Here is a 24,473-nt window from a genome sequence, read left to right as displayed (position 1 = left end):
TACAGGTGTAGATGTTTTTGAGGTGGTTGTAGATGGTTGTAGGTGGTTGTAGGTGGTAGTAAGTGGTTTTAGGTGGTTTTAGGTCATTCTATGTTTTAGTACTTAGGCCTATAATGCTCATAGTGCATTTCGGGATATGCCTTGGCGGGTTGCTGAACGATCGCAGTTCAGAACGCTTGTTGTTTTCCGCCTAACAGCGTTGGTAATATTCCTAAAATACATAAGCTCCGGTATAAATACTATCATGGATTGAAGGTATACACAATCGAAAAAACCTTGCTTTGGAATATTGTTTGTTTTCGTGGATTTCTGAGTGGATATCAACATCTGAAGGGTTGACATATTACAGTATCGTTACCACACGTGGAAGTCGTCTGATATATAGATTTTTTTCTTGTTTTCTGCTGCCTCAGATTGCAGTCGAGACCCTTAGAAATGTTTGGATCTACAAGTAGTACACCTTTTGGTACCGGCAGTACCTTTGGAACAGGGACAAGTATGAAATTATTTTGCCCTATGTGTAATCTATAATGATATTATTTGTTCAGATCGATGGAAGTGTAACTGTACATGTATGTCAGGTTTTCAACCTTGTTTTCGATATAGTTTATTGTGAGCTAAACAAGGTTTTTGAAAATAGATCCGTTCTGAATGGAACTTTCCGCTCTCAAAGGTCTTGGTTATCGGTGTCAGACTTATTTTCTCTTAAAATCCCAGAATAATTTGCGTTTTAACTTCTCAGGATTTATTATTTTGTCAATGGCATGTGTTAAGAAACTGAAAGTTTATTTGCCATCCTAGATAGTAACCTTACTCACATTGTTGATCATATTCTAATAGCCCACACCAAAACTGTTTGAAAAAGTTTCCCTTTGAGCTGTTCTGGTATGTGGTTAAGAATGCAAAACACAGTGATTTAAACCTTTGGGGCCAGTTATTTATACATAGATTAGCTGCTGTTTAATAAAACCGTGTCCTATACCATCCCAAATTTAGCTAAGCCATTTACCTGTACATTTATTTTTGTGAACAGTGTCAAGAAGGTCAAAAGCTAACAGTGGAAGGCCATATATTTAATTAAATCAATCTTATTAAAGAGAAAGCCTGGGGCCCTTTGGTTGTAATTTTTCCTTTAAGTATCACTGCTGATTCAAACAACAAGGTCATGAGAATGAAGGAAATGATCACCAACTAAAGCTCATTATTGTGAAACAAATTATCCTTAGGAGATGTCAGGTGTAAAGTGTTAATGTTATAATACCTTCATTTTTACAGCTTTTGGAGGCCAGACTAGTACAGCACAGTTTGGTGCAGGTGGAGGTTAGTCTTGAAATGCACATGCAATGGGTTAATGGTGTTATTCTGATCTTCAATTTTATATCAAGTTTTATCAGATTATGATGTGCTATATTGAAACAATAATTATTTGGCCTATACAGTGAGTTAATTAAATGTCATCCACTCTTTCTGTGATTATTTGCATGGATATGTACATATTTTGTGGTCAAACTTTATCCAGTTCCTGTAATTCTTATTCAATAACTGAGCTTTTTTTAAGAACTTGAGTTATGTATATTGCTGTTTGGCCTGAGAGGTTCGTAAGAGTATGATTTTGCAGGTTGGAACTTTCTGTGTTCTGTTGTATAGAATCAAATTTGTTGCAGTTCAAAAACCTGCAAAACTTTTTTGCTACATAGTAGATGTTCTATTTTTTAAACCTTTTACTCTGTGTAATACTGTTGTATCATTTTATACAGGTACTGGTCTTTTTGGAAACACCCAAAAACCATTGGGCTTTGGAAGTACATTTAGTCAGCCCCAGGCCTCAGGGACCTCAACATTGTTTGGAAGCACAAATACTGGAAGTATATTTGGAGGAACTGGAACTACCACTGGAAGTATCTTTGGGCAACAACAACCCACTAGTCAACGTGAGTTTAAACTAGGCTATTCTTAGTGCAATTTAGCTTAAATCTATGATATCGGTCATCAGACATCACTTTGCCACAGTCTTGTTTGGTGAACAACCTTGTGTTGACAAACAAAGTAATTAATATGACCCCTGAAATTCATATCAAAGCAAGACAAATGATCAAGGTATATACATGACCAACAAACACAGTTCACCCATACAACAAAAGAGTGGCACACAAGGCGCAGCCAATTGTCCATATTTTGTTCTTACCCTATTCTGACATTTTCTGTGATTCACTACTGAACAAACCCACAGCAACACAAAATATATTTGTTTTATGTAATTAAGAAGTAAAATTTTTTAATGGTGATGGGATCCCTCTAATAGACCAGAAGTAAGAAGTCATCAAAATGAATGCATGATGCAGCTTATTATATAAATGGAATTATTTCTCCTATTGAAACTTTTGCAGCCTCCTTTGGTGGTTTTGGAACTACTGGAGGTGGTTTGTTTGGCAGTACAGCAAAAACTACTGCAGGGACAAGTGTTTTCAACACAGGTGGCCAAACAACTTTTGGTTCCACTGCAACATCAGGATTTGGATCCTCAACAGGTCAGTAATTGAGCTTAATGTCCATAGTATGTAGAATCTCAGGAAGAAAAGGATAAATCCAGCTGATTATTAGATGGCAATATGACGTCATGTTTCCCAATCAAGTTTTAGGTCACTTGGCCAGTTTCTTATGCTGTTTTTATAACATTGCTAAATGTATTTTGTTGTCAATTTTCTTTGTCCTTATTTGTTTTTTTTTGGGTTGTCGTTTTTTTGTCATTAGGCTCCAGTTTGTTTGGGTCCAATGCTACAAAGAGTACTGGATTGTTTGGAAGTACGCAAGCTGGCTCCTCATTATTTGGGCAAACTTCTTCAGCTAATACAGCAAGCTTTGGAGGTGAAACTAACAAACTATTTGATATTTAAAATGCAAGTGTTACATGATAGTATTTGTATCTCAATTCTTTCACTGTTTCAGGGTATGCACTTTTGTCTTTGTACATTCATGACTGGCGTAAATCCACAAAGATCCTTGAAAGTACAAGCTTGTGCTTGTTGGAAAATATTGCAATTGATTTGTGTTTTAATGGCTTTGTTACTTTTAATTTTGTCTGGTAGGGAATCAGTGAATTAATTAGCTACATTGCTTGAAAAAGTTTGGGTTTGAGAGTGATTCAAATTTTCTCTCTTTATCCTAGAATGTAACAAAGCAAAACCAAAGCAGTCTTGTTTTTCTTTTGATTCTTAACTGGAGATTTTTTCTCTTTTGATATATAATTCACTGCAGCGCTGGGTGCTTCTGGCAACACAGCACTTGGAACACCTGTAAAGTTCAATGTAAGTTATATTTTCATTGTAGCTGATCAATTTCTATACATAATCTTGAAGTAGTGAAGTTTGTTATTAAGTGAATGACTCCTTTACACAGGTTGTTCCAGGAACTGATAGCATGGTTAAAAATGGAATTACCACCAATATTAGTGTCAGGCATCAATGCATCACTGTCATGTCAAATTATGATAAGAAGAGTTTAGAGGTAGGTTATCAAAAGTTGCACCCATATTTTGAGATCACTTCTATACAGGTTTCAATCTCACTTGAAAGTAGGACTTAAAAAAAAATCCAAATGCATTGCTGAATTAATTTTATAGTCTTTTGTGCCCAGTAATAAAACGAGCGCAGATAATGATTAGGTATTGTTATGCATGACCATGTACTCGTGTGAGCACCAAAGAAACCTTTTTGTAAATAATAGTGGAGCTCGCAGAGCGTAGCCCCATAATCATACAAAATAGTAGTAACCCATCAAGCCGAAAAAATTTGGATGTACGACCATACGACCATACGACTGTACAAGGTGCTACTTTTAACATGTGTGGTCAACTGTACCATGGGCATGCCAACGCCATGGCTTTGTCCAGTAGTCCAGTGGTCAGTACACTGGACTCCAAGTCGGACTACCCGGGTTCTAGTCCTGGCCGGGGCAAGGCGTTGTGCCCTTGAGATGTGCAGGGAAAAAAACATGTGAGCTACACTTTTAAGCTTGGCTAAATCTATATATTTGCTTTTAACAGTTCTTCCAGTTATTTAGTGTTCTCCACCTAGTACTGATAATCTGTGAGTCCTAAACTCTTTTTGGAATATGCAAGTCAAGAGCCTTTCATTGGCACAAAAATTTTCTTAATCAATGTTTCCTGCTACAGTATATTCATATATGATCTTAAGCACTTATTGCTTGGGATATTAGTGTAACTAAATGCAGTTAAGGCTTAAATGTAGCTTGGAACAATGCTGGTTGGTAATTTGTTTGGTTTCCCTGATAGTTTTCAGGTACACATTTGTACTTGTGGGTGTGTAGAGTAACAATAAAATGTAATTTGTCTGCCCAGAACATGGCACAAGGAAGCTTTTGGCTTTTCATTCAGAACTCAACACACCATAAATTAAGCTGCATTATTTAATACAGGGATTGTTTTGTTTAATATGAAGTAGTGCTATACAGTGGTATGGCTGAGAAAGTGTTCATTGATGGCTTTTTTCTGAATTACCAGGAGCTAAGAATTGAAGATTATGAAGCTGGCCGTAAAACAGGAGCAACTGGAGCAACTGGAGCAACTGGCTCAACTGGTTTTCCAGGTCTGGCCACGAGTTCAGCTGCAGGAAGTCTGTTTGGAAATACAGCTTCCACAGGATTTGGTGCTGCACAGAAACAAGCAACTGGATTTGGAACTACAGGTCTGTAAATAGTTGTGATATTACTAGAGTCATGTGAACTTAAAGATCTTTAGCCCTTCATTTCCCATTCCAACATCTGAATTGTGATTTTGCTTTTTAGCTCTGGTTTGTTTTTTCTACAAACCAATATAGAGTTTTGCATTGTATCATTTAAATATAGGCAATATCTTCTACTATAGATAAGTTTGTTGATCTCAATACAATGTACCAGTTTGCTGTATGATATACTGATAATTTGCCCAGAGAGTATACCTTACAAATTTGGAGAAGTTGAGGTATCACAGAAGGAAAATTAGTGTTTTCATTTAAACTGAGATGGTGTAAAAATTGTGCATGCTACCCTGTAAAAGTTTACATTTTCTTAAAGCTTAATGAACACTGGTTTCAGATATATAATTTGTTATTAATTTTTACCATTGAACACAATGGGAGCTTATTCATTCACACCAAGATGTTTTACAAGATAAGTTTATTTGATGACACATTCTAATCAATACATTTCCTTTTAATCGGAGAGTGATTTGCACAATCTGAAGAAAAAAAAATTGTCTGGGATTTGTATTTTAACCCTTTAAGCCCCAGTAGTGACCTAGACAGAATTTCTCGTTACTCTATTAGTATGATATCAAGCAGACAAGTAATGAGAATAAAGAAAAATATCAACACACCATAAATATTGGTTGATCCAATTCCAAATTCTTCAAACTAACATCACATGAATTGTATGGCAGACAGTAAGGAGAATTACTAATGAAATCTTGGGAGTTAAAGGGTTAACACCTTGTTATATTTTTTAATTATGTTTAACTTCAAAGTAGCACTTTTGAGCAAAGGTTTCACTGTAGATGCTATATCTCAAGAAAAAAGGGAAAAAATGGAAAATTGGGACACTCTTTTATAATTCTGCCATGATCTCCTAACTGTATGAAAACTGACCAAATATCAGCCAAGAATAAACTCTTCAAAGATCAGATACAAAATATGATTAAACTATGAAACTATTAAACTACAGAGGACGTTTCGCAGTTACTACTTGTCAACTTTAGAGCAGCTTAAGCCTAGATTTTACAAATGCAGTATCACTAGAATCCTACTATTGAAAAGCGTAACACTAGACTCCTGGTTATTAGCATCAGAAATTACCCTTGCTGCTCTTTTTTTGTTGCTTAAAAACACACCCTAAATTCTCCTTATCAATGTAAATTGGCCACCACAAAGAGTTTTAAAACTGACATTTTGAGCATTACCCTTTTTCATAGAAAACAGTAAACAATTATTGATCCATATATGTCAGAAACATGGTTTAGTTTCATTTTGCAGGTGTGTTTGGTGCTGGTAATACCACAACCTCTGGTCTGTTTGCCCAACAACAACAAACAACTGGAGGGCTCTTTGCTCAGCAGAAAACAGGGGGACTGTTTGGAGCTCAAACATCAAGTGCTGGTGCCCCTGCATTTGCCACAGGTTTTGGTACAGGTGTCTTTGGACAGACCTCCAGTGGACAGACAGTAAGACTTCTCTGTTTTCTATTTTTGTCGTAAGAAGCTACTGCAGGCAGTTTTCTCCTTTACAGGTGGTAACCAGTAAAACTTACTGCCTATGTTACCTCTTATTTTTGTCTTAAATCGCTTGAAATTCTTGGAAATTCAACGGGTGAAGGATTGCTCTACTGGTTTGAAAGTTTCTTTTACCTGTCATACTTAAAATAAGGGAGAACACTCATTGGTCAGGTACATTTACATCAGAGGAAGCATGAAAATTTTCATCCAAACATACCTTAACCATGCCCTTGGAGTTACAGTTTTGTGGTGTTGATTTCTGATCTTGTTGTTGATTTTTAATTGCAACTTTTCTCATTAAATTTAGACTCAGTCTGGTCTCTTTGGTGGAACATCCACATCTACTGGCACTGGTTTGTTTGCAACACAAAGTTCAGGTTTTGGCCAAACACAGACTGGAACAGGGGGACTTTTTGGACAAACAGGATTTGGGCTGGGTCAGCAGCAGGTTAGTTCTCCTAAAATCTAAAAACTCAGTTAATATTCACCTATAGCGTTGCTGAAAATTCACAATCAGAGATTAAGGATTAAATTGACATTGGTTTTTTGTTTTGTGTCAGTCAACAGCATTTGGAAAACCATTTGGTGGTAAGTACAGTGTACATTTTATGTCTAATTCTTTGCAACCATATGATGTGGAGTTGAAGGAGTAACAAAGGATAGACTAGTTACTCATCCAGAAGAATTAACAATGCTCACAGTTACTAAGTGTTATGGATTAATCTCCTTTTTAAACTGTACATTTTTGTTGTCATGTGACAATTTGTGTTAATATGTAACTTTAAGAACTACAGCATGACTCAAGCCTCAAATTTTTCTTGTGTTAGCTTTGGGTACTGGTGCAACTGGAACTTTATTTGGTGCACAGAATAAACCTGCAACAGGTTTCAACTTTGGAGCCAGTGCAGGAGGACTAGGAACCAGTGCATTTAATACTGCAACAAGCCAAGCTGGAGGACTTTTTGGTGCCAAACCTACTGCATTTGGGACAGGAACAGCATTTGGTACTAATACAGGCACAGGATTGTTTGGAACCACAGGCACCCTAGGGGCAGGAACAGGATTGAACACAGGGACACTAGGTACTAGTAAGGAGAGCGCTGCTGACAGTACTTGTTCACTTTTAAATGTTGATTTTGTTTTATGAAACAACTGACAGGGATATCAAACATGCTCTGATTGGTAAATTACGTCTTGAAACAACTGAAATCTGGATCATTTTTGTCATTATATTTATGAAAGCAGTAGACAGGGATATTGAACATGCTCTGATTGGTCATTTGCATCTTAAAACAACTAAAACCTGGATCATTTTTGTCATTATATTTATGTAAGCAGTAGAGTGTTGGATTGAGGAGAAACCCATTGTTTTCATTGTTTTTCTTTCTTGCTTGATTGTTATGATGGTAAACCCATCAGCAATGTGGTCTGTTGATTATAAGAAATGCAAGCTTGCTTACTGCAGAGAGTGTAAAATGTATACTGAAGAGTACACAGGGCGTGAAATTGCGCCTAATACAGGCGCCAATGCGACTAAATTTTTCACTTTGGTGACCAAATCCTGAAAGTTAGTTGCCAAATTGGCGACTAGAACGTTTCATCGTAACCTTGCCAAGAGATATAGTGAATTAAAAAGATTTGCAAAGATAAATCTGCGCAAACTTCTGCGTTAAGTTTGTTTCCAAAACATAGCACAGGCATCTCGATCGATAACTAGACGCCATCTTGGATTTAGATGAGCCTGAACGTTGTATATCATCCATCCTAGTGTCCACTTTGTAGCACGTTAAAGATCTTTTCCCTAACTTAATTTTGGAAGGTCTATCTAAAACGCTGACAACGTAAAGAAAGATTTTGTTTGTCTTTGAAAATGGCGACCAACTTTTTTTGAATTGGCTACCACTTTGAAGAATTTAGGAGCCAAGTGGCCATCAGAAAAAAAAGTTAATTTCACACCCTGGTACACAGTGGAACTCGCTTTTTTTTTTTCAGTTGCATTCTTCACTTTATTTCAGGTACTTTTGGCACCCTAGGCGCTCAACAAACAAGTTTGTTTGGAGGAAATGCTTTAGGAGGGTAAGAAACTTCTTTTCTAACAATTATTGTAATGCAGTCTGAAATATTTGTAGTGTGCTGTGAGATTTGTCTTGTTGCTTGATATTCAATGTACATGTACATGTACATGCAGAAGTAACATACATGAAAAACTGACCACTTGCACTGTGAAGTTGTAGTCTATATAACCCTTGGTGGTTCAATTTTTTCCTTGGTTTAAAATTTTGAACACCAGCCTATTTCAATTTTTCTCTGTCTTGTATACATTTTTTATCAACTGAACAGAAATTTCAACGATAACAAAATAAGAACTACCAAGCGGCAGGTTTTGCTAGCAACTCTGCAAGGCTTTTCGGTTGCTTCAGTTGTCAGTTTCAGATGCAACCATGTAAACTGTACTGTCTACCTCTTAGGAGTTGTCATCCTCTCAGGAGCCTGTATTGGTGTCTGTTTTTGTTTTTTAACTAATGAAAGAATACCCTATTCAAATTTAAGTATCTACATTGCATTTGTTATCAGAATTTTAGGAAAAACTTGTCCTTCTTTTAGTAATTTAATTCATATAAAGCAGCTATTGGTGTATATGCATGTTTGGTTATCATTTGATTGTTTTCCACGTTCTAGCAACCAAAATACAGCATTGACCACTTTGCAGCAACAACAACAGCAAAAGGTTCTGGAGCAACAACTTTTGATCCTGTCAAACTCACCATTTGGTGACTCACCATTATTCCGAAATTCACTGTTGGTAAATATACAGAGGATTAAATAAATTTTCCACATTGAACTGTCCTGCATTTTTTTCTTTTACCTTACCATGTGGGAAACAAGTCATATTCAAGGGTTTTGCCCTTGATGGAGAGATTCAAAATTTTAGATAATTTTCTAGTTCTTTTTAAAATTTGGTCATGGAAAGGCTCTCCTTCTTCTTCAAACTATGTTTTAGTCAAGCAATCTCTTATATTTAACCAAATAAACTAAGAAATAGCAATATGAAATTTTGATTTGGAGATGGGTCGGTGGTAGAGAAGGTGAAAACCAAGGTAAACTCATAATGGATTGTGTGGATATCTGGAGGCAGGGTTCCCGAGAATGCTGATTTAATTTTTGCATGTAGAAGAGGGAGGATGCAACAATTCCTCCACCCCTCCCCCCTAGCTCTGCTGTTCTTTGTTATTATGATAATACATTTTACATTCATTTAGGAGAAATCCAAACCAGAAAGGGCCTCCACTGCTACTACATCCTCATTACAAAAGGTGGTTACCACACCTTCACACTACAAGGTACAGTATTAAATTACTATTTGTTCCAGAGGATATAACATACCAAGCTGCATAGAACTTTCAGATATAATAAAATGTCGGACTAAAAGTGGCAGTTACAATTACATGTTATCTGCAGTTGGACTGTGTTCCTGAGCAACTATTTCAATGATGTCTCACGACTTAAAAAAAAATTAAGAAATGTTGTATTATACAATTGTAGCATTATTTTCTCTAAAAAAAAGCTGTATTGACTAAAAAGACATTGGGTCGCATTTCTGTTTTGTCCAACAAACCTCAGTGCAGACTCTGAATGTACTTCAAGTCAAGTTGAATGTGTGCATAATGCATGCATGTAATCATACAGATTTACAACAGACAGCTGTGGACCTTATTCCACAAGTAGCACTTTTTGTTATTATTGGAGGAAGGCAGAACCATTCACTGAGATAAAGACACAAATGAAGATTTCTAATTATATAGAAAAATGGAAATATAAAATAATTTGTTCTCTTTCAGGTTTCCCCTCGACCAGCGGCAAGAATAAAACCCAAGCCAATAAACAATCATACTATGAACAAGGTCAGTTATATGGTGTATGATCACTTAGTTTGAATTGTTTTGCCTGGTTTTTCTGATTTAACATTTTTTAGTTTTGTTTTTTGTTGTAAACGTTTTTTTGTTTCATTTGTAGTCCAAACTGTTTGAGGGCCTGGAGGAGGACTCTGGTCTTAGTCCTGACACATTTGTACCCAGAAAGAACATCAAAAAGCTTGTTTTAAAAACCAAGTCAAGCAAAGAAGTAAGTGGAGAGTGATAAGCATCACACAATCTTCGAGTCTCCTAAATACAGGTGTATTTGAAATATGCATGTGGTGTGTTTTGTTTGCAATTTGAATTCAGGTGATAGTAATTAAAACAAGTTTTACTCTTTTTTTCCATTTTGCAGGTTATGTTTATTAGAACAAAATAGAACATATGAAATATTGAAGTAACTATGCAACTAATGCAACTATGCAACTATGCAACTAATTTCTTGTAATTAATTTTAACCTTAAACTCCCCGAAGGGATTAATATGAAACTTCTCCCTATAATGTCCAGACATTATTCAGCAAATAGCAAATGAGAATACCCAAATGTATCAGGTAGAAGTTGTCATCCTGATCTAACATCAAATTCTCCTTGCTTATTTACAAGGAATTGTGTAAAAGTTGGAGGGGAGAATTAACAATCAGATTTTGGGAGTTAAAGGGTTAGCTTATTTAATAAAAGATTATTGTCCAGGTGGCCAGATATTCTCTTGGAATTCCAACAAAACTTTGTACCCTGCTGCTAAGGATAAAATAATTTGCTTAAAAGGGGGAGATCATTGCACTCGTTTACTTGGTATGGCACTGAGGTATATGTTTGATTCATTCTTATTTCAGTCATTCAAGTATTCTTGTGCAAACCCAACTCGTAAAATGCATGTAACAAGGTTTTTGTTGTTTGAATTGCCTTTGAGACTAGGCTGAGTCTGTATCCATCCTATTTTTTTAAATTAATATTTATGTTAATGACTCCAAAAAGACTTACTTCTAGCATGGGCTGTTAGACTTGGTATGACTCCTCTGTCATAGATCATTGAATTGCCTCAAAACTTTTCATTGATAGACTTTTGCTGGACTCATTTCTTGTTGATAAATACACAGCTCTTACCAAAGTAACGATTTAAAAACAAGGGGTATAACTGTGCTTGTTTACCCGAAAACTGTCATTTACATTACTTGTGAGCTTCAGGTAATAATATAATAATAATAATAATATTAATAATGTTATTTATCCAGGGAGCTCACATCACCAAAGGTCTTATTCAGTGAGGCCCTGCCAAAAAAAAAAGAAGAAAAATGTTAAATTTGAAAGGTTAAAAATAGTTAAAAATACAATATTAAAATGTTCAATAAAATTACATTATAAAATGAGTTAAAAAATTGCGGTCTTCAAGGCTTGCTTAAAAATTAAAAGTGACCTCATGTCACGTATTGACTTGTCAAGATTGTTCCATTCTCCCAGTCCTTGATATAAAAGGCGCTGTTTTCCATAATTGCGCCTAACTCGCGGTAAGTAAAAATTGGATTTGCCACGAGTATTATAAGAATTGATGTCACTGATTAGCTTGTATCAAACTTAAAATCTATAATGCCATTTACATATTTATAAACGAAGACACAGCGGTGAAATAACCTAAGTTTAAAAAGGCCAACAAAGTTCTTCTAATGCCTCTGTAGAAGAGTAAAAACTAGGTAAACTGAGAATAATCTTGGCAGCCTTGTTTTGCAGTAGCTGCAATTCATTCATAAGAGTAGCATTGCTCTTATCACCCCAGATAGTATCGCCATAATCGAACAGCGGGCGCACTAGGCTGTTGTACAGAGTAATCCGCGTTTCAAGTGGCAGTAAATAACTTATTCGTTTCAGCAAGCCAAGTCTTTGATTGATTTTAGTTGATATGGCTTCAACATGGTCACCCCAAGTCATCGTCTTGTTTATGGTTACGCTGAGGTATTTAAAAGTATCAGTGCATTCGAGCGGCGAGTCATCAATAACTACATTGACGTCATTACAGGTGCTAAGCTTATTTGGACTACCAATTAAAATGAATTTAGATTTAGAAATATTCAAAGTCAGACGATTTGTACTAAACCACGAAGAAAGCTTAGATAGGTCCCTGTTGATAAAAATTTCGATCTCGGTAACGCACGAGCTGCTGAAGTAGATCACGGTGTCATCAGCGTAGAGTGCAACCTCACAATGTTCCAGGCACTCGGGAAGATCGTTGATATAGACCAAGAACAACAAAGGGTCGTAATGAAGACCACCATTTTGTTATTGTGCATGATACTAATGCATAAAAACTAAGTGCATTAAGGATGCGTAGTGCAATACTAGGGAATTACTGCAGTGATGTACCAACTATTGCATTATGCTGAAAGGAAGATGGCCATGCAGAAATGTTCGCTTTGAGAAGAGAATAAAAGTGAACCTCTTTTTACAGGAAAGATCTGAGCCTACACGTTCACACATCTATCACACCTAGAGACTACTGTAGCTTATTTGGCAGGATAAGCTGTTATGACGTTTGGAAGTGACAGTTAATTTTTCGTGATCTAGAAATATTATGAAAGAACTGTAACGAGTTGCACAAATTGAAACTACAGTAGTTTGAATTTGTGCCTTGACTGATTGTAGGATGTAATGGCTGGCAGCTACGTGGTTAAGATGAAGCACACACGGACTTATCTGTTGCCAAGACTTTTCACAATGACGACGTATGGTGTTATAGCTTCAACAGCCCTCTTATTGGTTTTTTACATTCAACTGTGTTCTAAAACTATCTTATATCATTCTTCAGGATTCACCCCTATCTGTGGTTGACACTACCAGGGTCAAACTCAGCACTTTGGAGGGAGACGACAGTTTGCCAGTAACCAGATCACCCTTACCTCCCTCTCCACCCCCGTCACAAGATATGTCACCTATGAGGTTGTCTGCGACCCCTGCTGGGCTGCAGAGTGGAGAGAGGTCTTCTGATGACAGGGTGAGTACCAGCGCTGGTGTCAGTCCAATGGGAGTGCGGTTCTCTCGTGTGCCAGATTCTGTTGATACCACCATCTCAGAATTGAATGTACGCCGCCTACCAAGAAGAGACGAAGAAGACGGAAGTGTCAAAGGTTCTGTGATTGGTGAGGACAGTTCGTCAGACACTACATCTAGAGACAATGTTGGTGTTGTCTTGAAAAGGTGAGATCCTTTGTTAGTATTTGTTATTATGCACAGGTGCTGTGCTCTGCCTTTTGATTTGTCTCAATCTCGATTAGCCCCAGGTTCAATAGTGTTTATGAAATTTAGTGGAAAGACATGTTGGCTCTCAAAAGTGCTTAGAATACACATATTGAAAACTATTTTTGAAGAGTTGCTTAAAGTTATGCACCCAAAAGTGTTGATGGAAAAAGTGGAAATACTGCATAGATTATACAGTCAGCAATGTTGGAAATGCTTGAGCCAAATGAAAGGCAAAACACGGAATGAAATGTTTATTGGAGAAGGGGTCTTCTCATTTAGATTTTAATGTAGGGTGCAGATCTTTAGAGCGCTTTCAGATTGAATGTCGTCAAACAAAATCTAAAATAATCATAAAGGCCATTTAGAAGAAAGGGAAATACCTTTAAGGACCAACGAGAACAACCAAACTGCCGTAAGCGCGGGAAAACGACAACAACCAAACTGCCGTAAGCGCGGGAAAACGCGGACGACTAAGTTGTGATTGGCTTTAGTTTTGCGTCTTATTGGTAGAGAAAGTGACGCAAGTTCTCTGGACCAATCACAGAGCGAAGTAAAGCGAAACCGATGTAATCCCGGATTACCTTGGATACTCAGTTGATACATGTATGATTGATTTTCTATTCTTTTATCAGGCTTGAGTATTACACCGTTCCTCCAGTGCAAGAACTTAACCAGCAGATGGACAGTAACGGAGATATATTTGTGAATGACTTTGTGGTTGGCCGCGAAGGTTATGGAAAAGTCAAATTTTACGGCAGAACCAATGTCGCCGGACTCAACCTGGATGAAATTGGTGTGTGTTGATAGGAAGTCAAGTTTGCTTGGTGTAGTAATATTTCTAACAATCAGTTTTTGTTATCTTGATAGGAAGTGCCTTGAACCTGTTAACTTGTAACTCCAATGGATTTGATAAGTAATTCCCCTTCTTGCTGCCGTTTGGGTTTTTTTTCATGTATCTTTTTTGAAAGGATTGCGGATCACAACAAGATGATATCCCTTAATCTGATATTTTTTCTGAAGTCTCAGCCCTTGTTTCTTTGATGATGTGGTTATGATGTAAAGAGAGGTCTTGTCTCGATTTGTATTTGTTTTGCTTTGATTTTCCGAAATAGTGTTCTTCAGGCGCCGTGAAATAGAAGTTTATCCTGACACGTACCTCAATAAACCTCCTGTGGGCGAAGAACTGAACAAGAAAGCAGAAATCACTCTGGAGAATGTCTGGCCAAGTGACAAGACTACTCGTGAGCTAATAAAAGTGAGTTGATAAGGACTAAGAAAAAGATAAATTATAATTTTGATGGTTAATTGTACGCTTTTAAATTACCTCGTGCAGAAACAAATCCAGCTCTTGAGTTTCAATACACTTTTCAAAGTTTTCTAGACTGCTGTTCAGTTAAAAAATACTTTTTATGTTGTATCTCCACAGAGTCCTGAAAGACTCAACCTTCTCGGCTGGCAAAAGCGAGTGGAAACTGCTACCGAAAAACTTGGAGCAACTTTTCTTGATTTCAACCTTCACACTGGATACTGGGTGTTCACGGTAAGGTTTTTTTCAGAAGTGCACAGTTGCTGAGTTTGCAGAGCAAAATTTCCAGGTTAGAGCACTTTTTGATTTAGTACGCAAAACCAAAACTGAAGCAATCGCAACAGCCAATCATAGGAAGGAAATTCTCACGAAGAGCCAATGAGATCTCAAAGTTAAGCGCGGGAAAACGCAGGTGACCAAGTTGCGACTTGTTTTAGTGTAGCATCTGATTGGTAGAGAGAGCGACGCGAGTTTTATGGAGCAATCACAGAGCGAAGTAAAGCAAAACCAATGCAATCTCAATGGAAATTGCTCAGACATACCTCTTATTACTTTTATTTTTCCCAAACTGTTTTTCTTTTAAAAGGTGGATCATTTCACGCGATATAGAATGGACGACGAATTTTTCGATGATGAACAAGCCCAAAAGAAACTGAAGAGGCCTCCATTAAAATCATACTCACAGGTAGAGTTCTAGAACTGTATTGTTATTGCATCTTCATTGTGGGAAATCACGAGGGCAATAATTTGTAGAGCATCGTCCCCTTGATCTAACGTTTGGGGTTCTAGACCTGGCCCAGTCAGTGTGTTGACCACATGGGCAACACAATACGCCCACAATGCCTTTGTCTGCCCAGGAGTATAAATGAATACCGGTAAACTTTTGTAGAAAAGAAACAGGGATAAGGGCAGGTGTAATGCCGCGGGCACAAGAGGATACAACACTTCTAGTCCCTTCATAGTGCAGTTGCTAAGCTAACCTTGGACAGCTTTGTAAGTCTGTCTTGGGTGCAGACTTAAGTCTTCACTTAATTATTTTCCATAACCGTGCAGAAGTTTAGTATGATTTGTTATCTCTGTAAGGATCTCGAGGTCTCTATTGAAAAGGAAAAAGAGGAAATCTTTAGACGTCTGCAAGAAAAGAAACAACAGTTAGAAGTTTATGAGAAGAAAAAACAGCAAGCAGCTCTCTCTTCCCTAGACCAGGATAGTGTCATGGCGGACATCGATCAACAAACTTTTCCTGGTATGTTGCTTAAAACTATCACGAATATCTCTCTCTTCCCTAGACCAGGATAGTGTCATGGCGGACATCGATCAACAAACTTTTCCTGGTATGTTGCTTAAAACTATCACGAATATGCATTTGTTTCAAACGCGCAACTTTAAAAAAAAACACGCAACTGTCACTAACGCGCATATGTTAGCGAGTAGTTTTCACGAACACGAAATTGTCACGAACAAGCTACTGTCTCGAACAAGCTACTGTCACAAAGACGCAACTGTCACGCTTACAAAATTAAGGTGGCTCGTGTTCAAATTCAAATTTAAATCTGTGGAAATCCAAGGGGAAATCTGAGCCCCTTTACAGAATCAATTTCTTAGGAAATTGCAGTTTCACCTGTTTGAGGATAAACGTTTTTTTCCAGAGGAAATGCTCGAAGATCAAATTGGAGATGGTAGTGATGGTGAAGAAGAGGTTGACAGCTCCCCTGCTAGCCATCAGTTGGCATCAGCCCTTGGAATGAATGCACAGAGGATCCAAGTCATGAAAGCATCATTCTTTGCCGATCCGTCTCAACTCGCAGCACCCTTCGCTAAAGATAGTCCCACTGTAGACAAGTCTCTTTTCAGTTCATCTTTATCAAAAGCTGGCCATTTGAAGAGTTCTGTGTATCCACCATCCATGCCATTAGGTCCTTTGCTGTCCCCTAAAGTACAGCGCTCTGTTGATGAGTCCCGACAAATGTCCCAGTCACTGTTTGGCAGCCCCCAGATAGGTAATCTAAAATGTGTTATCAAATTGCATTCTCTCACTTAGGCTCAGAAGTTTTTGTGGTAGTCAGTAAAGAGAATTTCCATCTTGATTGCTGGGTTGTAGAAGCGCTAAAAGGAATTTCCATTTCGCTCAAAAACTAAGATTTTGCGAATCAGATGTAAATGGAGCTGTAATTTGATTTCCCATTGCACATTTCGAGCGATCAGAAGGGTAAAGATGATTTTGGATGAGTGCTGTAAAACCAAAACCGGAACCAAAGTAAAACGGACAGCTTAACACTTTCACCAGAGGTTAACTTAACTTTTGCTACTTTATATACGATGTATTTCACAGTATATAAATAGGTTAGAATTCTTAATTTGTTAATGTTCATTTTTTCTGTAGGGGTCTATCCTCTTCGGTATCCCTTGGTGCACGATGTAACCCCAGTAGCCCCTCCCTCACCAATTCAGCTTCCAAGTGCCATCGGCACAGCGATGGACATTGGAATTAAAGTCGTTGGCGCTCGGAATCAGTTCGGTCTTGTCCCTAAAAAGGACTCCCTTGTCAACGGTAAAGAGAACCTTATTGCCGATGCAGGGTTGATGATGGGCCGCTCCTTTCGTGTTGGCTGGGGGCCTGGATTTGTCTTGGTTCATAGTGGTACTCCCTTGGGGAAACAAGAGGGAAAACCAGCCCCCCCCACCCCGGTAGATTTTTTGTCCATGAAGCCGAGACCCAGCAGCAGTGAAGGATCGGCGCCTTTTGGAGTGACAATAGAGAAACTGAACGTAGCTTTACATGACAGTCGTGGCCCAAGTGGTGTTGTGTTGGTAGGTACATCATTAATTGTGTTCGTTTACATTCTCTTTCACTGGAGGCTCGTTGACGGAGTATTTTAAAGCTGTGTTATTATAAATAAGAGCAGTGAATGGTTTGAACCAGTGCCGTGTGAGGGTAGTGATGAAAAAGACTGTTGTGGGTCACAGTGGTTGATATGAGACAACTTATTAGAATTTGACATTAGACTCAAGGGCAGAGTATAATAGGGTAGTTTATTGTTATCAACTGAGTTGACAAGGTAAATTGGCCACCGTAAAGGGTTTAAAAGCTGTCATTTCGAGCGTTAGTTCTTCGTCAGAGCGATTGACCTTTATCGATGGATTGAAATACCCCAGTAACAACTGATTTACACTACAGGAGCATGTAAGGCAACAGCATGAAACTGTACTTGAAGCACAGTTACAACACACTGTGGTGTCCAGTGAAGAGCACTGTCCGTTCTTTCAACCTTCTTCTGGCGTCAAAGCTTTGCACCATCACGCAGAAGTCGCCCGAAGGAACAAGGAAGCTACAGGTAACGAATAACGGGTCTTTGAAAGATTTGCGGGTGTTTGTATGATTAACGCTGAGATACGATCTGTTTCGCAGTCTGCAATGTGGCGCAAGGGCTTAATAGGTAGATAACCTCTATTTAGAGTGAAGATTCCACTAAAATTTGCCGCACTCTCAACGTGTGGCTTCGTAACTCAGTTGATAGTTGCGGCGTAACTAGTATCAGGGGGGACTGGGGTCGAATCCTGCGGTATGGCGTGGGGAGGCCTGAGGTCGAACCTTGCCGCAGCCTGAACTTTTTTCGAGCTCATTTTTCTGCAATCGCCTAAATTGCAGCTCACTTGCGAAGAATATATTTTCAATTGAGATAGAGCGTTTACCGCTATCAATGTTCCCGTGTTTACATCCCATGAAAACTCTGAAATCAAACTCCTCCGACTGTAGCAGTATTATATAGCTTTAGAGCAACGTGTATTGCAAACGCGAACGGCAGAGTTTATCTTTATTTTCGCTCAGCTTTTTTTAGTCCTTGAAAATATCTAACAGGAAAGAAAAATTAGTTATTTCTTCTATTCGAAATAAATGCAAATATTTTCACATCATCGTTCACACAGTAGAATTGAAGATGGCCAGCAAAGTTCAGTTATTGCCGTTTGCCGTTCATTTAAATTTGGTTAAAAAACTCTCTATCTACCTTAAAGCTCAACTATTACTTATGCTATTAATTGTGCTAATTTTAGACCCAGGGCCCCTAAGAGATGGAGCTGAACAGATTTGTTTAGTTTGGGACCTGGTTGTTGCGCTTTGGGGCAAACTTACGGAAGACGACGACGACGATGATGATGACAGTAAGTTTTTATTTGCGATTACCTCACGTTCTTTTTTCTAACGTTTGTTCAAAAGTCTGGCCTACTTCAAGTAATTTGCAATTTGGTTATATTCTTAGGCGATATTGGGGCTGAAGAAGACAGAGAAACATATCAGAACCGTGTGGCTAGGAAACAGGCTCTGTCAAACTGGTTGGCTGAGGCTGCCAAAACGAAAATTTCCCAGGAGGTGGATAACGCGAATTTCCAGGTATTCTGAATGTGTAAAGCTTTCTTACCGTGCTAGACTTCAGCAGTGGCCCTGCCCTTCTTTGTCTAAACCTCCCTCATATCGTCTTTATCCCTTTCAGGAAAGTGATCATTTGAAATCCATCTTCAGCTATTTGACCGGAAAACAGATCAGCCGGGCCTGTCGTGAGGCGCAGCTTCATGGTGATTATCGACTTTCACTGTTGTTGTCACAAGTCACAGGAAACACATTCACCAGAAACTTGCTGTATAAACAACTGGCGGATTGGCAGGAAATGAAGGTGCGTGGGAATCAGTCGATAAAAAAAAAACAAAACAACAACAACAACAACAACAACAACAACAACAAAACAATATTAAAGGAAGGAGAGTGTGCTTCTTGTATATCGATTCTTTTCGAAAGGTAGCCCGTTCAATTCCCTAGAAAAAGTTGGGGTCTAGGCGGGGAACATTCCTCATGTGAAGAATGCAGCCCGGGTACTCGGACACAACATGATACATTGCGAAGAGCTCCTCTCGGCAACCTAGTTGAAATTTCGCTTAAGGAAAGAAGAAAAACTTCGGGTTATCGGGAAAGCTTAGATTGATTGTCCCATATGTTGACGCTTTAAGCAAGTGCGTGAAAGAACACGCCAGTGGAATCTATCTTAACAGGATTTTGTCCATTCTTTCACCAGGCGGATGTATTTATCAACAGAGAAAGAATTAAAATCTACGCTCTGCTTGCTGGTGTCATGGTATGGGAGATATCTCGTGACCCAGCCAGTCAAGTTCAAAGTCTGATGCGTCAAGAGGTCAACGTCTGTGAGAGACTGGATTGGAAGAGAGTTCTGGCGGTACACCTGTGGTAAGCGAGACTGCTTGCTTATAAAACTCCTTTTTAAAACTAATATTTAACAATTTATTTTCCTGTTTCATCGCAAGGTACTTCTGTTCACCAACGTGTTCAATAGCTGATGCGTTGCAAGCGTACGAGTCCTCATTTAAGGTTGGTATCTGCTGTGGATATTTTTTTTAAACAAAATTTTTTATTAACAAAGCTGTGAATTACTTGTGGAAAAAAAAGAAAATGTTTGAACCTTCTCCTTGGTTATTGGAATTCCTTACCCCTTTACCATTTGAAATGTTGCCTCACACTAACATTTCCTCGCACGCTCTCAGGGAAGTTCGAGTCACGGCAGATATGGTGCTTCTCCTCATCCGCCTTATGTCGAAGAAGACGAAGAAGATGAGGATGAAAACAAGTTTATAACAAGAGATACCTGTTATCACTTGTTAAAGCTCTACTGCAAAAGATCGCACAGACTAGAGAGACTACTATCACCATCAACATCCACTGCTCTGCAACTAGATTTTAGACTGAGGTAAATAGTTTTACTTTTGTTAGTATCATTATTATCATCATCATCATTATCAATACCATCATTGTTTCCTTCGTTAAATATTTTTTAGAAAGGCAGCTGAACTGTCAAACATGCTATTTCAACATGATGTTAGAGGAGAATGTGTTATCGTTAGACCGGAGCCCAAAGTTGGTAGTAAACCTTTGCTCATTTCTTACTCTACCATCAAAAAGTAATGGAAAATGATTTCTTTTTAGTTGGCATCTGTACCAGGTTCTTTTATCGCTCCACTACACGCACCTTTCCGAGCGACACGCGGCCATGTTACACTGTGAGTTTGCTGCCCAGCTGGAGGGACTGGGTCTGTGGCATTGGGCGGCGTTTGTCTTGTTGCACATTGAGGAACCAACCAGGTGTGTTCAATATTCACGGCAAGAAGTGTTCAAATCTGTCGATTTAATGGCAGTGATTTACTTGAACATCTTGAGATTCTGTTAAAACAGGAAGGGAGAAGGGTTCTCTGCGTTTGTCGCATTTTAAATTCTACTTGGCTGAAGGCTTTTTGTTTTTTTAGGATTGCGTTTTGACCGAGGAGTTCCTATTGTTCTCGTTCCCCACTGAAAAGTCCCATTTGAATCAGCGACTTCTAAATGTTAAAAACTGGCGCGCGTTTTTTAAGCTCGCTTCGCTCGCAAAAATTAAGCTTAGTTCCTGCGCACGATCAAAAATATATCTTTTTTCTGTTTATGATTGAGAAATCCTTTCACGTTTCGTTAACGTCATCAGGCGAGAGAATGTGGTTCGGAGCCTTCTGTGTCGTTACTGTTGTGTGTCAGAGGATCATGCTAACTCAGAGAAAGAACGTTTCATGTTGAATAAATTGAAAATCCCTGCGGAATGGATACACGAAGCTAAGGTATGGTGATTTGTTCTGGGAAAAGAGCCGTTTTGTTTCCTATGACGAAAGTCTGTGTTAAACATCCAAAGCTATAAAGTGATGTTTTATACATTGGAAGTAACATTGTTTTTTGTTGTTGTGGTTGTTTTTTTTTTTTTTGTGTTTGTTTTCTGTAGGCCTTGCGAGCGCGCTATGAAGGAAAAACTCGTGAGGAAGCTTTCCACCTAGTCAAGGCTCGCCACTGGAGTCTGGGGCATAGCGTTATTCTGCGCAGTCTCGTCAGTGACGCAATTATTAACGGTAAGACACAAATATATGAACAATATTCGATAGAAAGTTTTGGGGAAAAGCGTTCGGACGTGATACCATGAATTGTGGTGCTACGTGAAACTGGTCATTTCAAAACAACAATGGATATTTAGATTATTTCATCTTCTTTTTTGCTGTTGTTTGTTTAGCGGAATACGACTTTTTAAAAACTTTATTGAAAGAACTGGAAGCACGAGATCGCAGCTCGACCGTGAAGGATTGGGCAACAGGAGGGCAGGTCAGTTATTTATCAATACAAGAACCGAGCTTTTTATTTCCCTTCTTTAGCGTTGAAGTGCTGATTCCTTGCTCTTCAAGACTATAGTGGATGTCGCTTGCGTTGATCCTTCACCCTCCTTTTTGAGGGGTGTGGGGTGTTGGGGGGAGGGGAGTGTTGAGGCGATGAAGAAAAGTTTCTTGATCACGGCGGAGGAATCTTCTAGGTTTGTTTCACTAAACAGGACTTTTAAAGGCTTGTGTCTCGTTTTTAAAAGGCTTGTGTATTGTCATACACGAAGCTGTTTGCAGCAAAGTAACGAATTGGTAAATTATATCATTAATTCATGAACAGCTTGTGCCGGCCACTTAGTCAGCGGAAACGGGCCAAAAAGTTGGCGTACGATTGACGACAGGATTAATCCAACTGTAACTGACATTTGTTGCTCGATTGCTGCTTGTCTTTACTGAAAGAGGGCCTAGAACAGGCTGATTTGAAGATAATGTCTTTCACTGGCACTAGTGCTTTGAACTATTGTGAGTCTTTCGCATTTAAATGGCAAAGATTTGCACTGTATGTGAAATACGCACTTTCAGAAAACTTATTGGCAGTAGAATAAAGATGAAAGTGTATAATATTGCCAAGAATGGTTGCTAATTGACCTCTGAAGACATGTATTTAGGCTGTTAAACACCTACACTTGATTTTGTTGTTTAGGTGTTTCTGGATTATCTTTCTTTGATGGAGAAGTTCCAAGACATTTCAAAGGTAAAAACTGATGTGCGCAGGTTATTTTAGTAGTGATTGGTTTTTAACAAACAAGTGATTCTGCACAGGTGAAAATTATAACACGGAAAGTTTTCTTTAGAATACCACTGAATTGGAAGAATCCAGTATTTTAAGCGATTTGCTATTAGAGCAAATGTCAAATAAATATTTGTTTGTCATCTTCAGGAGAACTTTGTGCCAACTAAGTATGACTGGGAAGGCATCTATGCTGAAGTCACGTCTCTTTGTTCGAGGATCAACAGTTTAACATCGGACATACCCAAAGACATGTAAGTACAATATCATTTATTCAGAGTGAAAACCGCTGTGTATATGGTTTGTTCAAGAAACACGTGGCGTTGTATAGGTCAACCTTTTGATACGTAATTATTCTGGCCTGTGATGAGTGGTCTTGTTAACGGGGTTGTTGTTAGTGCCCAGGTGCCCATTTGTCGAAAGTCCTGGTAACTTAACGGAGTAACTTAACGGAGTCTCGGTAACTTAACAGAGCTTTTAGTATGTCGCACTGCATTTGGGGCTGATAGTTCATGTGATGCCTTGTTTGCTATTTCAGGTTGTGTCAATACGACATGGCTAAGATGTGCGCTAATTTCTTGAAGATTGTCTTGAAGGAACTGGTGAGCAAACCCTTTGTTTGTCTGTCAACCCATTTGTTTGCTGAGGCTATGAATATTCTCCGCCCGTTGTGAAAATTTTACCCTATGTTCTCAGAATGTTCATCGTTTGGCGGCATAACTTTTGCATTCGTGGCCTTTGGAATTCTTTTAAAATGCCTTGTAATCATCGGCTGTTTGGGGAAGTAGAAAAGTGTGAAACTTTTTGAGAAGTACTCTTTCTTGCTGTTGTGTGACTGGAAACAAAGGTGGAGAACTAGGCTATAGGGGAGTCAAAAAAGAATACAGTTTTAGCAGCTTGCTTTTCCTTTTTATTCTCACTCAGACGGACCACACCGATGAAGGAGAGGCCCTTTTGCCAACACATATACTAGTTCCTCACGTAACCAAACTCCCGATGCCCGAGGACTGTACCGTAGAGGAATTACGTCAACTGATTCCGAGCTACATCCAGGAGATCGCCGCTGAGAATTGATACTGCAGGCAGTAACGTGTATAAAATGTTGGTTCAATATTTAATGATGAATCAAAGTGCAACACGCCATCAACCAAGACAATACTGTTTTCGTGTGAAGGCAAAGACAGACTTAGGGCTTAAGTTTATGTAAAAGCGTAGCTTTAAAAGCAGCGCAGTTCCGTGTGACCTTTGTTTTCAGGAGCTATTTAGGTGAAAACGGGAAACTGTAAATTTTTTCTTCTAACCTTCTAAGCAATCACTTAACCTTTGCGTGCAGTTTGTCGTAAGAAACTTTTTAGGTTTGAGTCTTGTATCGCATGAACATCTCCTCAAAAGCAGCTTCTGGATTATTCGCGAATCTTTTGGAGTCGTGTCCCTCTAGTTTCTCGCTCAGTGATAGACCTTGAGCGAAAATGGTCTGAACCTTTCCTCCTCAGTAGTCTTTCTTTCAGGGACATTTGCTCCTAAATCCGACCGACTGATAAAAATTCAGTCTTAGTCATTGAGATATATGTTTAAATATCGTCTATTTTATTGTAATTAATTTGATATATTGCTTGTAATTTCCTTTATATCTGTGACGAGAATTTTGAATAAAATGGCTTGTTATTTGAATAGCTGATTGGTCCCAAGAGTACTGGTAAAGTTGATCAGCTACTAAGATTGAAATGTTAGTTCAGATACCCAGGCGGGATACACGACAAACTGAAATTTTAGAGTAAAAGTAAAAGAATTAGTGAACAGG

The 24,473-nt window shown here is 38.5% G+C and overlaps 1 protein-coding gene across 1 annotated transcript; it reads left to right on the top strand.

Annotated features, from left to right (window-relative positions):
- The first annotated feature begins 95 nt into the window (after positions 1–95).
- On the top strand, positions 96–24,345 carry LOC131794781 (nuclear pore complex protein Nup98-Nup96). The gene is made up of 41 exons (XM_059112330.2): positions 96–255; positions 414–496; positions 1,276–1,320; positions 1,758–1,931; positions 2,388–2,528; positions 2,752–2,865; positions 3,256–3,305; positions 3,397–3,504; positions 4,520–4,703; positions 6,024–6,211; positions 6,570–6,710; positions 6,823–6,850; positions 7,090–7,344; positions 8,278–8,338; positions 8,942–9,065; positions 9,523–9,603; positions 10,102–10,164; positions 10,277–10,384; positions 12,976–13,364; positions 14,039–14,199; positions 14,519–14,661; positions 14,833–14,946; positions 15,299–15,397; positions 15,796–15,958; positions 16,362–16,712; positions 17,096–17,523; positions 17,891–18,047; positions 18,766–18,873; positions 18,972–19,102; positions 19,203–19,382; positions 19,779–19,948; positions 20,026–20,089; positions 20,263–20,465; positions 20,702–20,857; positions 21,231–21,360; positions 21,519–21,642; positions 21,801–21,889; positions 22,586–22,636; positions 22,823–22,926; positions 23,211–23,274; positions 23,597–24,345. The coding sequence occupies exons 2-41, from the start codon at positions 436–438 to the stop codon at positions 23,744–23,746; spliced, it is 5,655 nt and encodes a 1,884-aa protein (XP_058968313.2). The 5' UTR covers positions 96–255; positions 414–435; the 3' UTR covers positions 23,747–24,345.
- The last annotated feature ends 128 nt before the right edge of the window (positions 24,346–24,473 follow it).

The sequence above is a fragment of the Pocillopora verrucosa genome, chromosome 14, assembly GCF_036669915.1.
Source record: "Pocillopora verrucosa isolate sample1 chromosome 14, ASM3666991v2, whole genome shotgun sequence".
Lineage (NCBI taxonomy): Eukaryota > Metazoa > Cnidaria > Anthozoa > Scleractinia > Pocilloporidae > Pocillopora > Pocillopora verrucosa.
The sequence above is the reverse complement of the archived record's forward strand: the minus strand, read 5'-3'. Positions and strand labels throughout refer to the sequence as shown.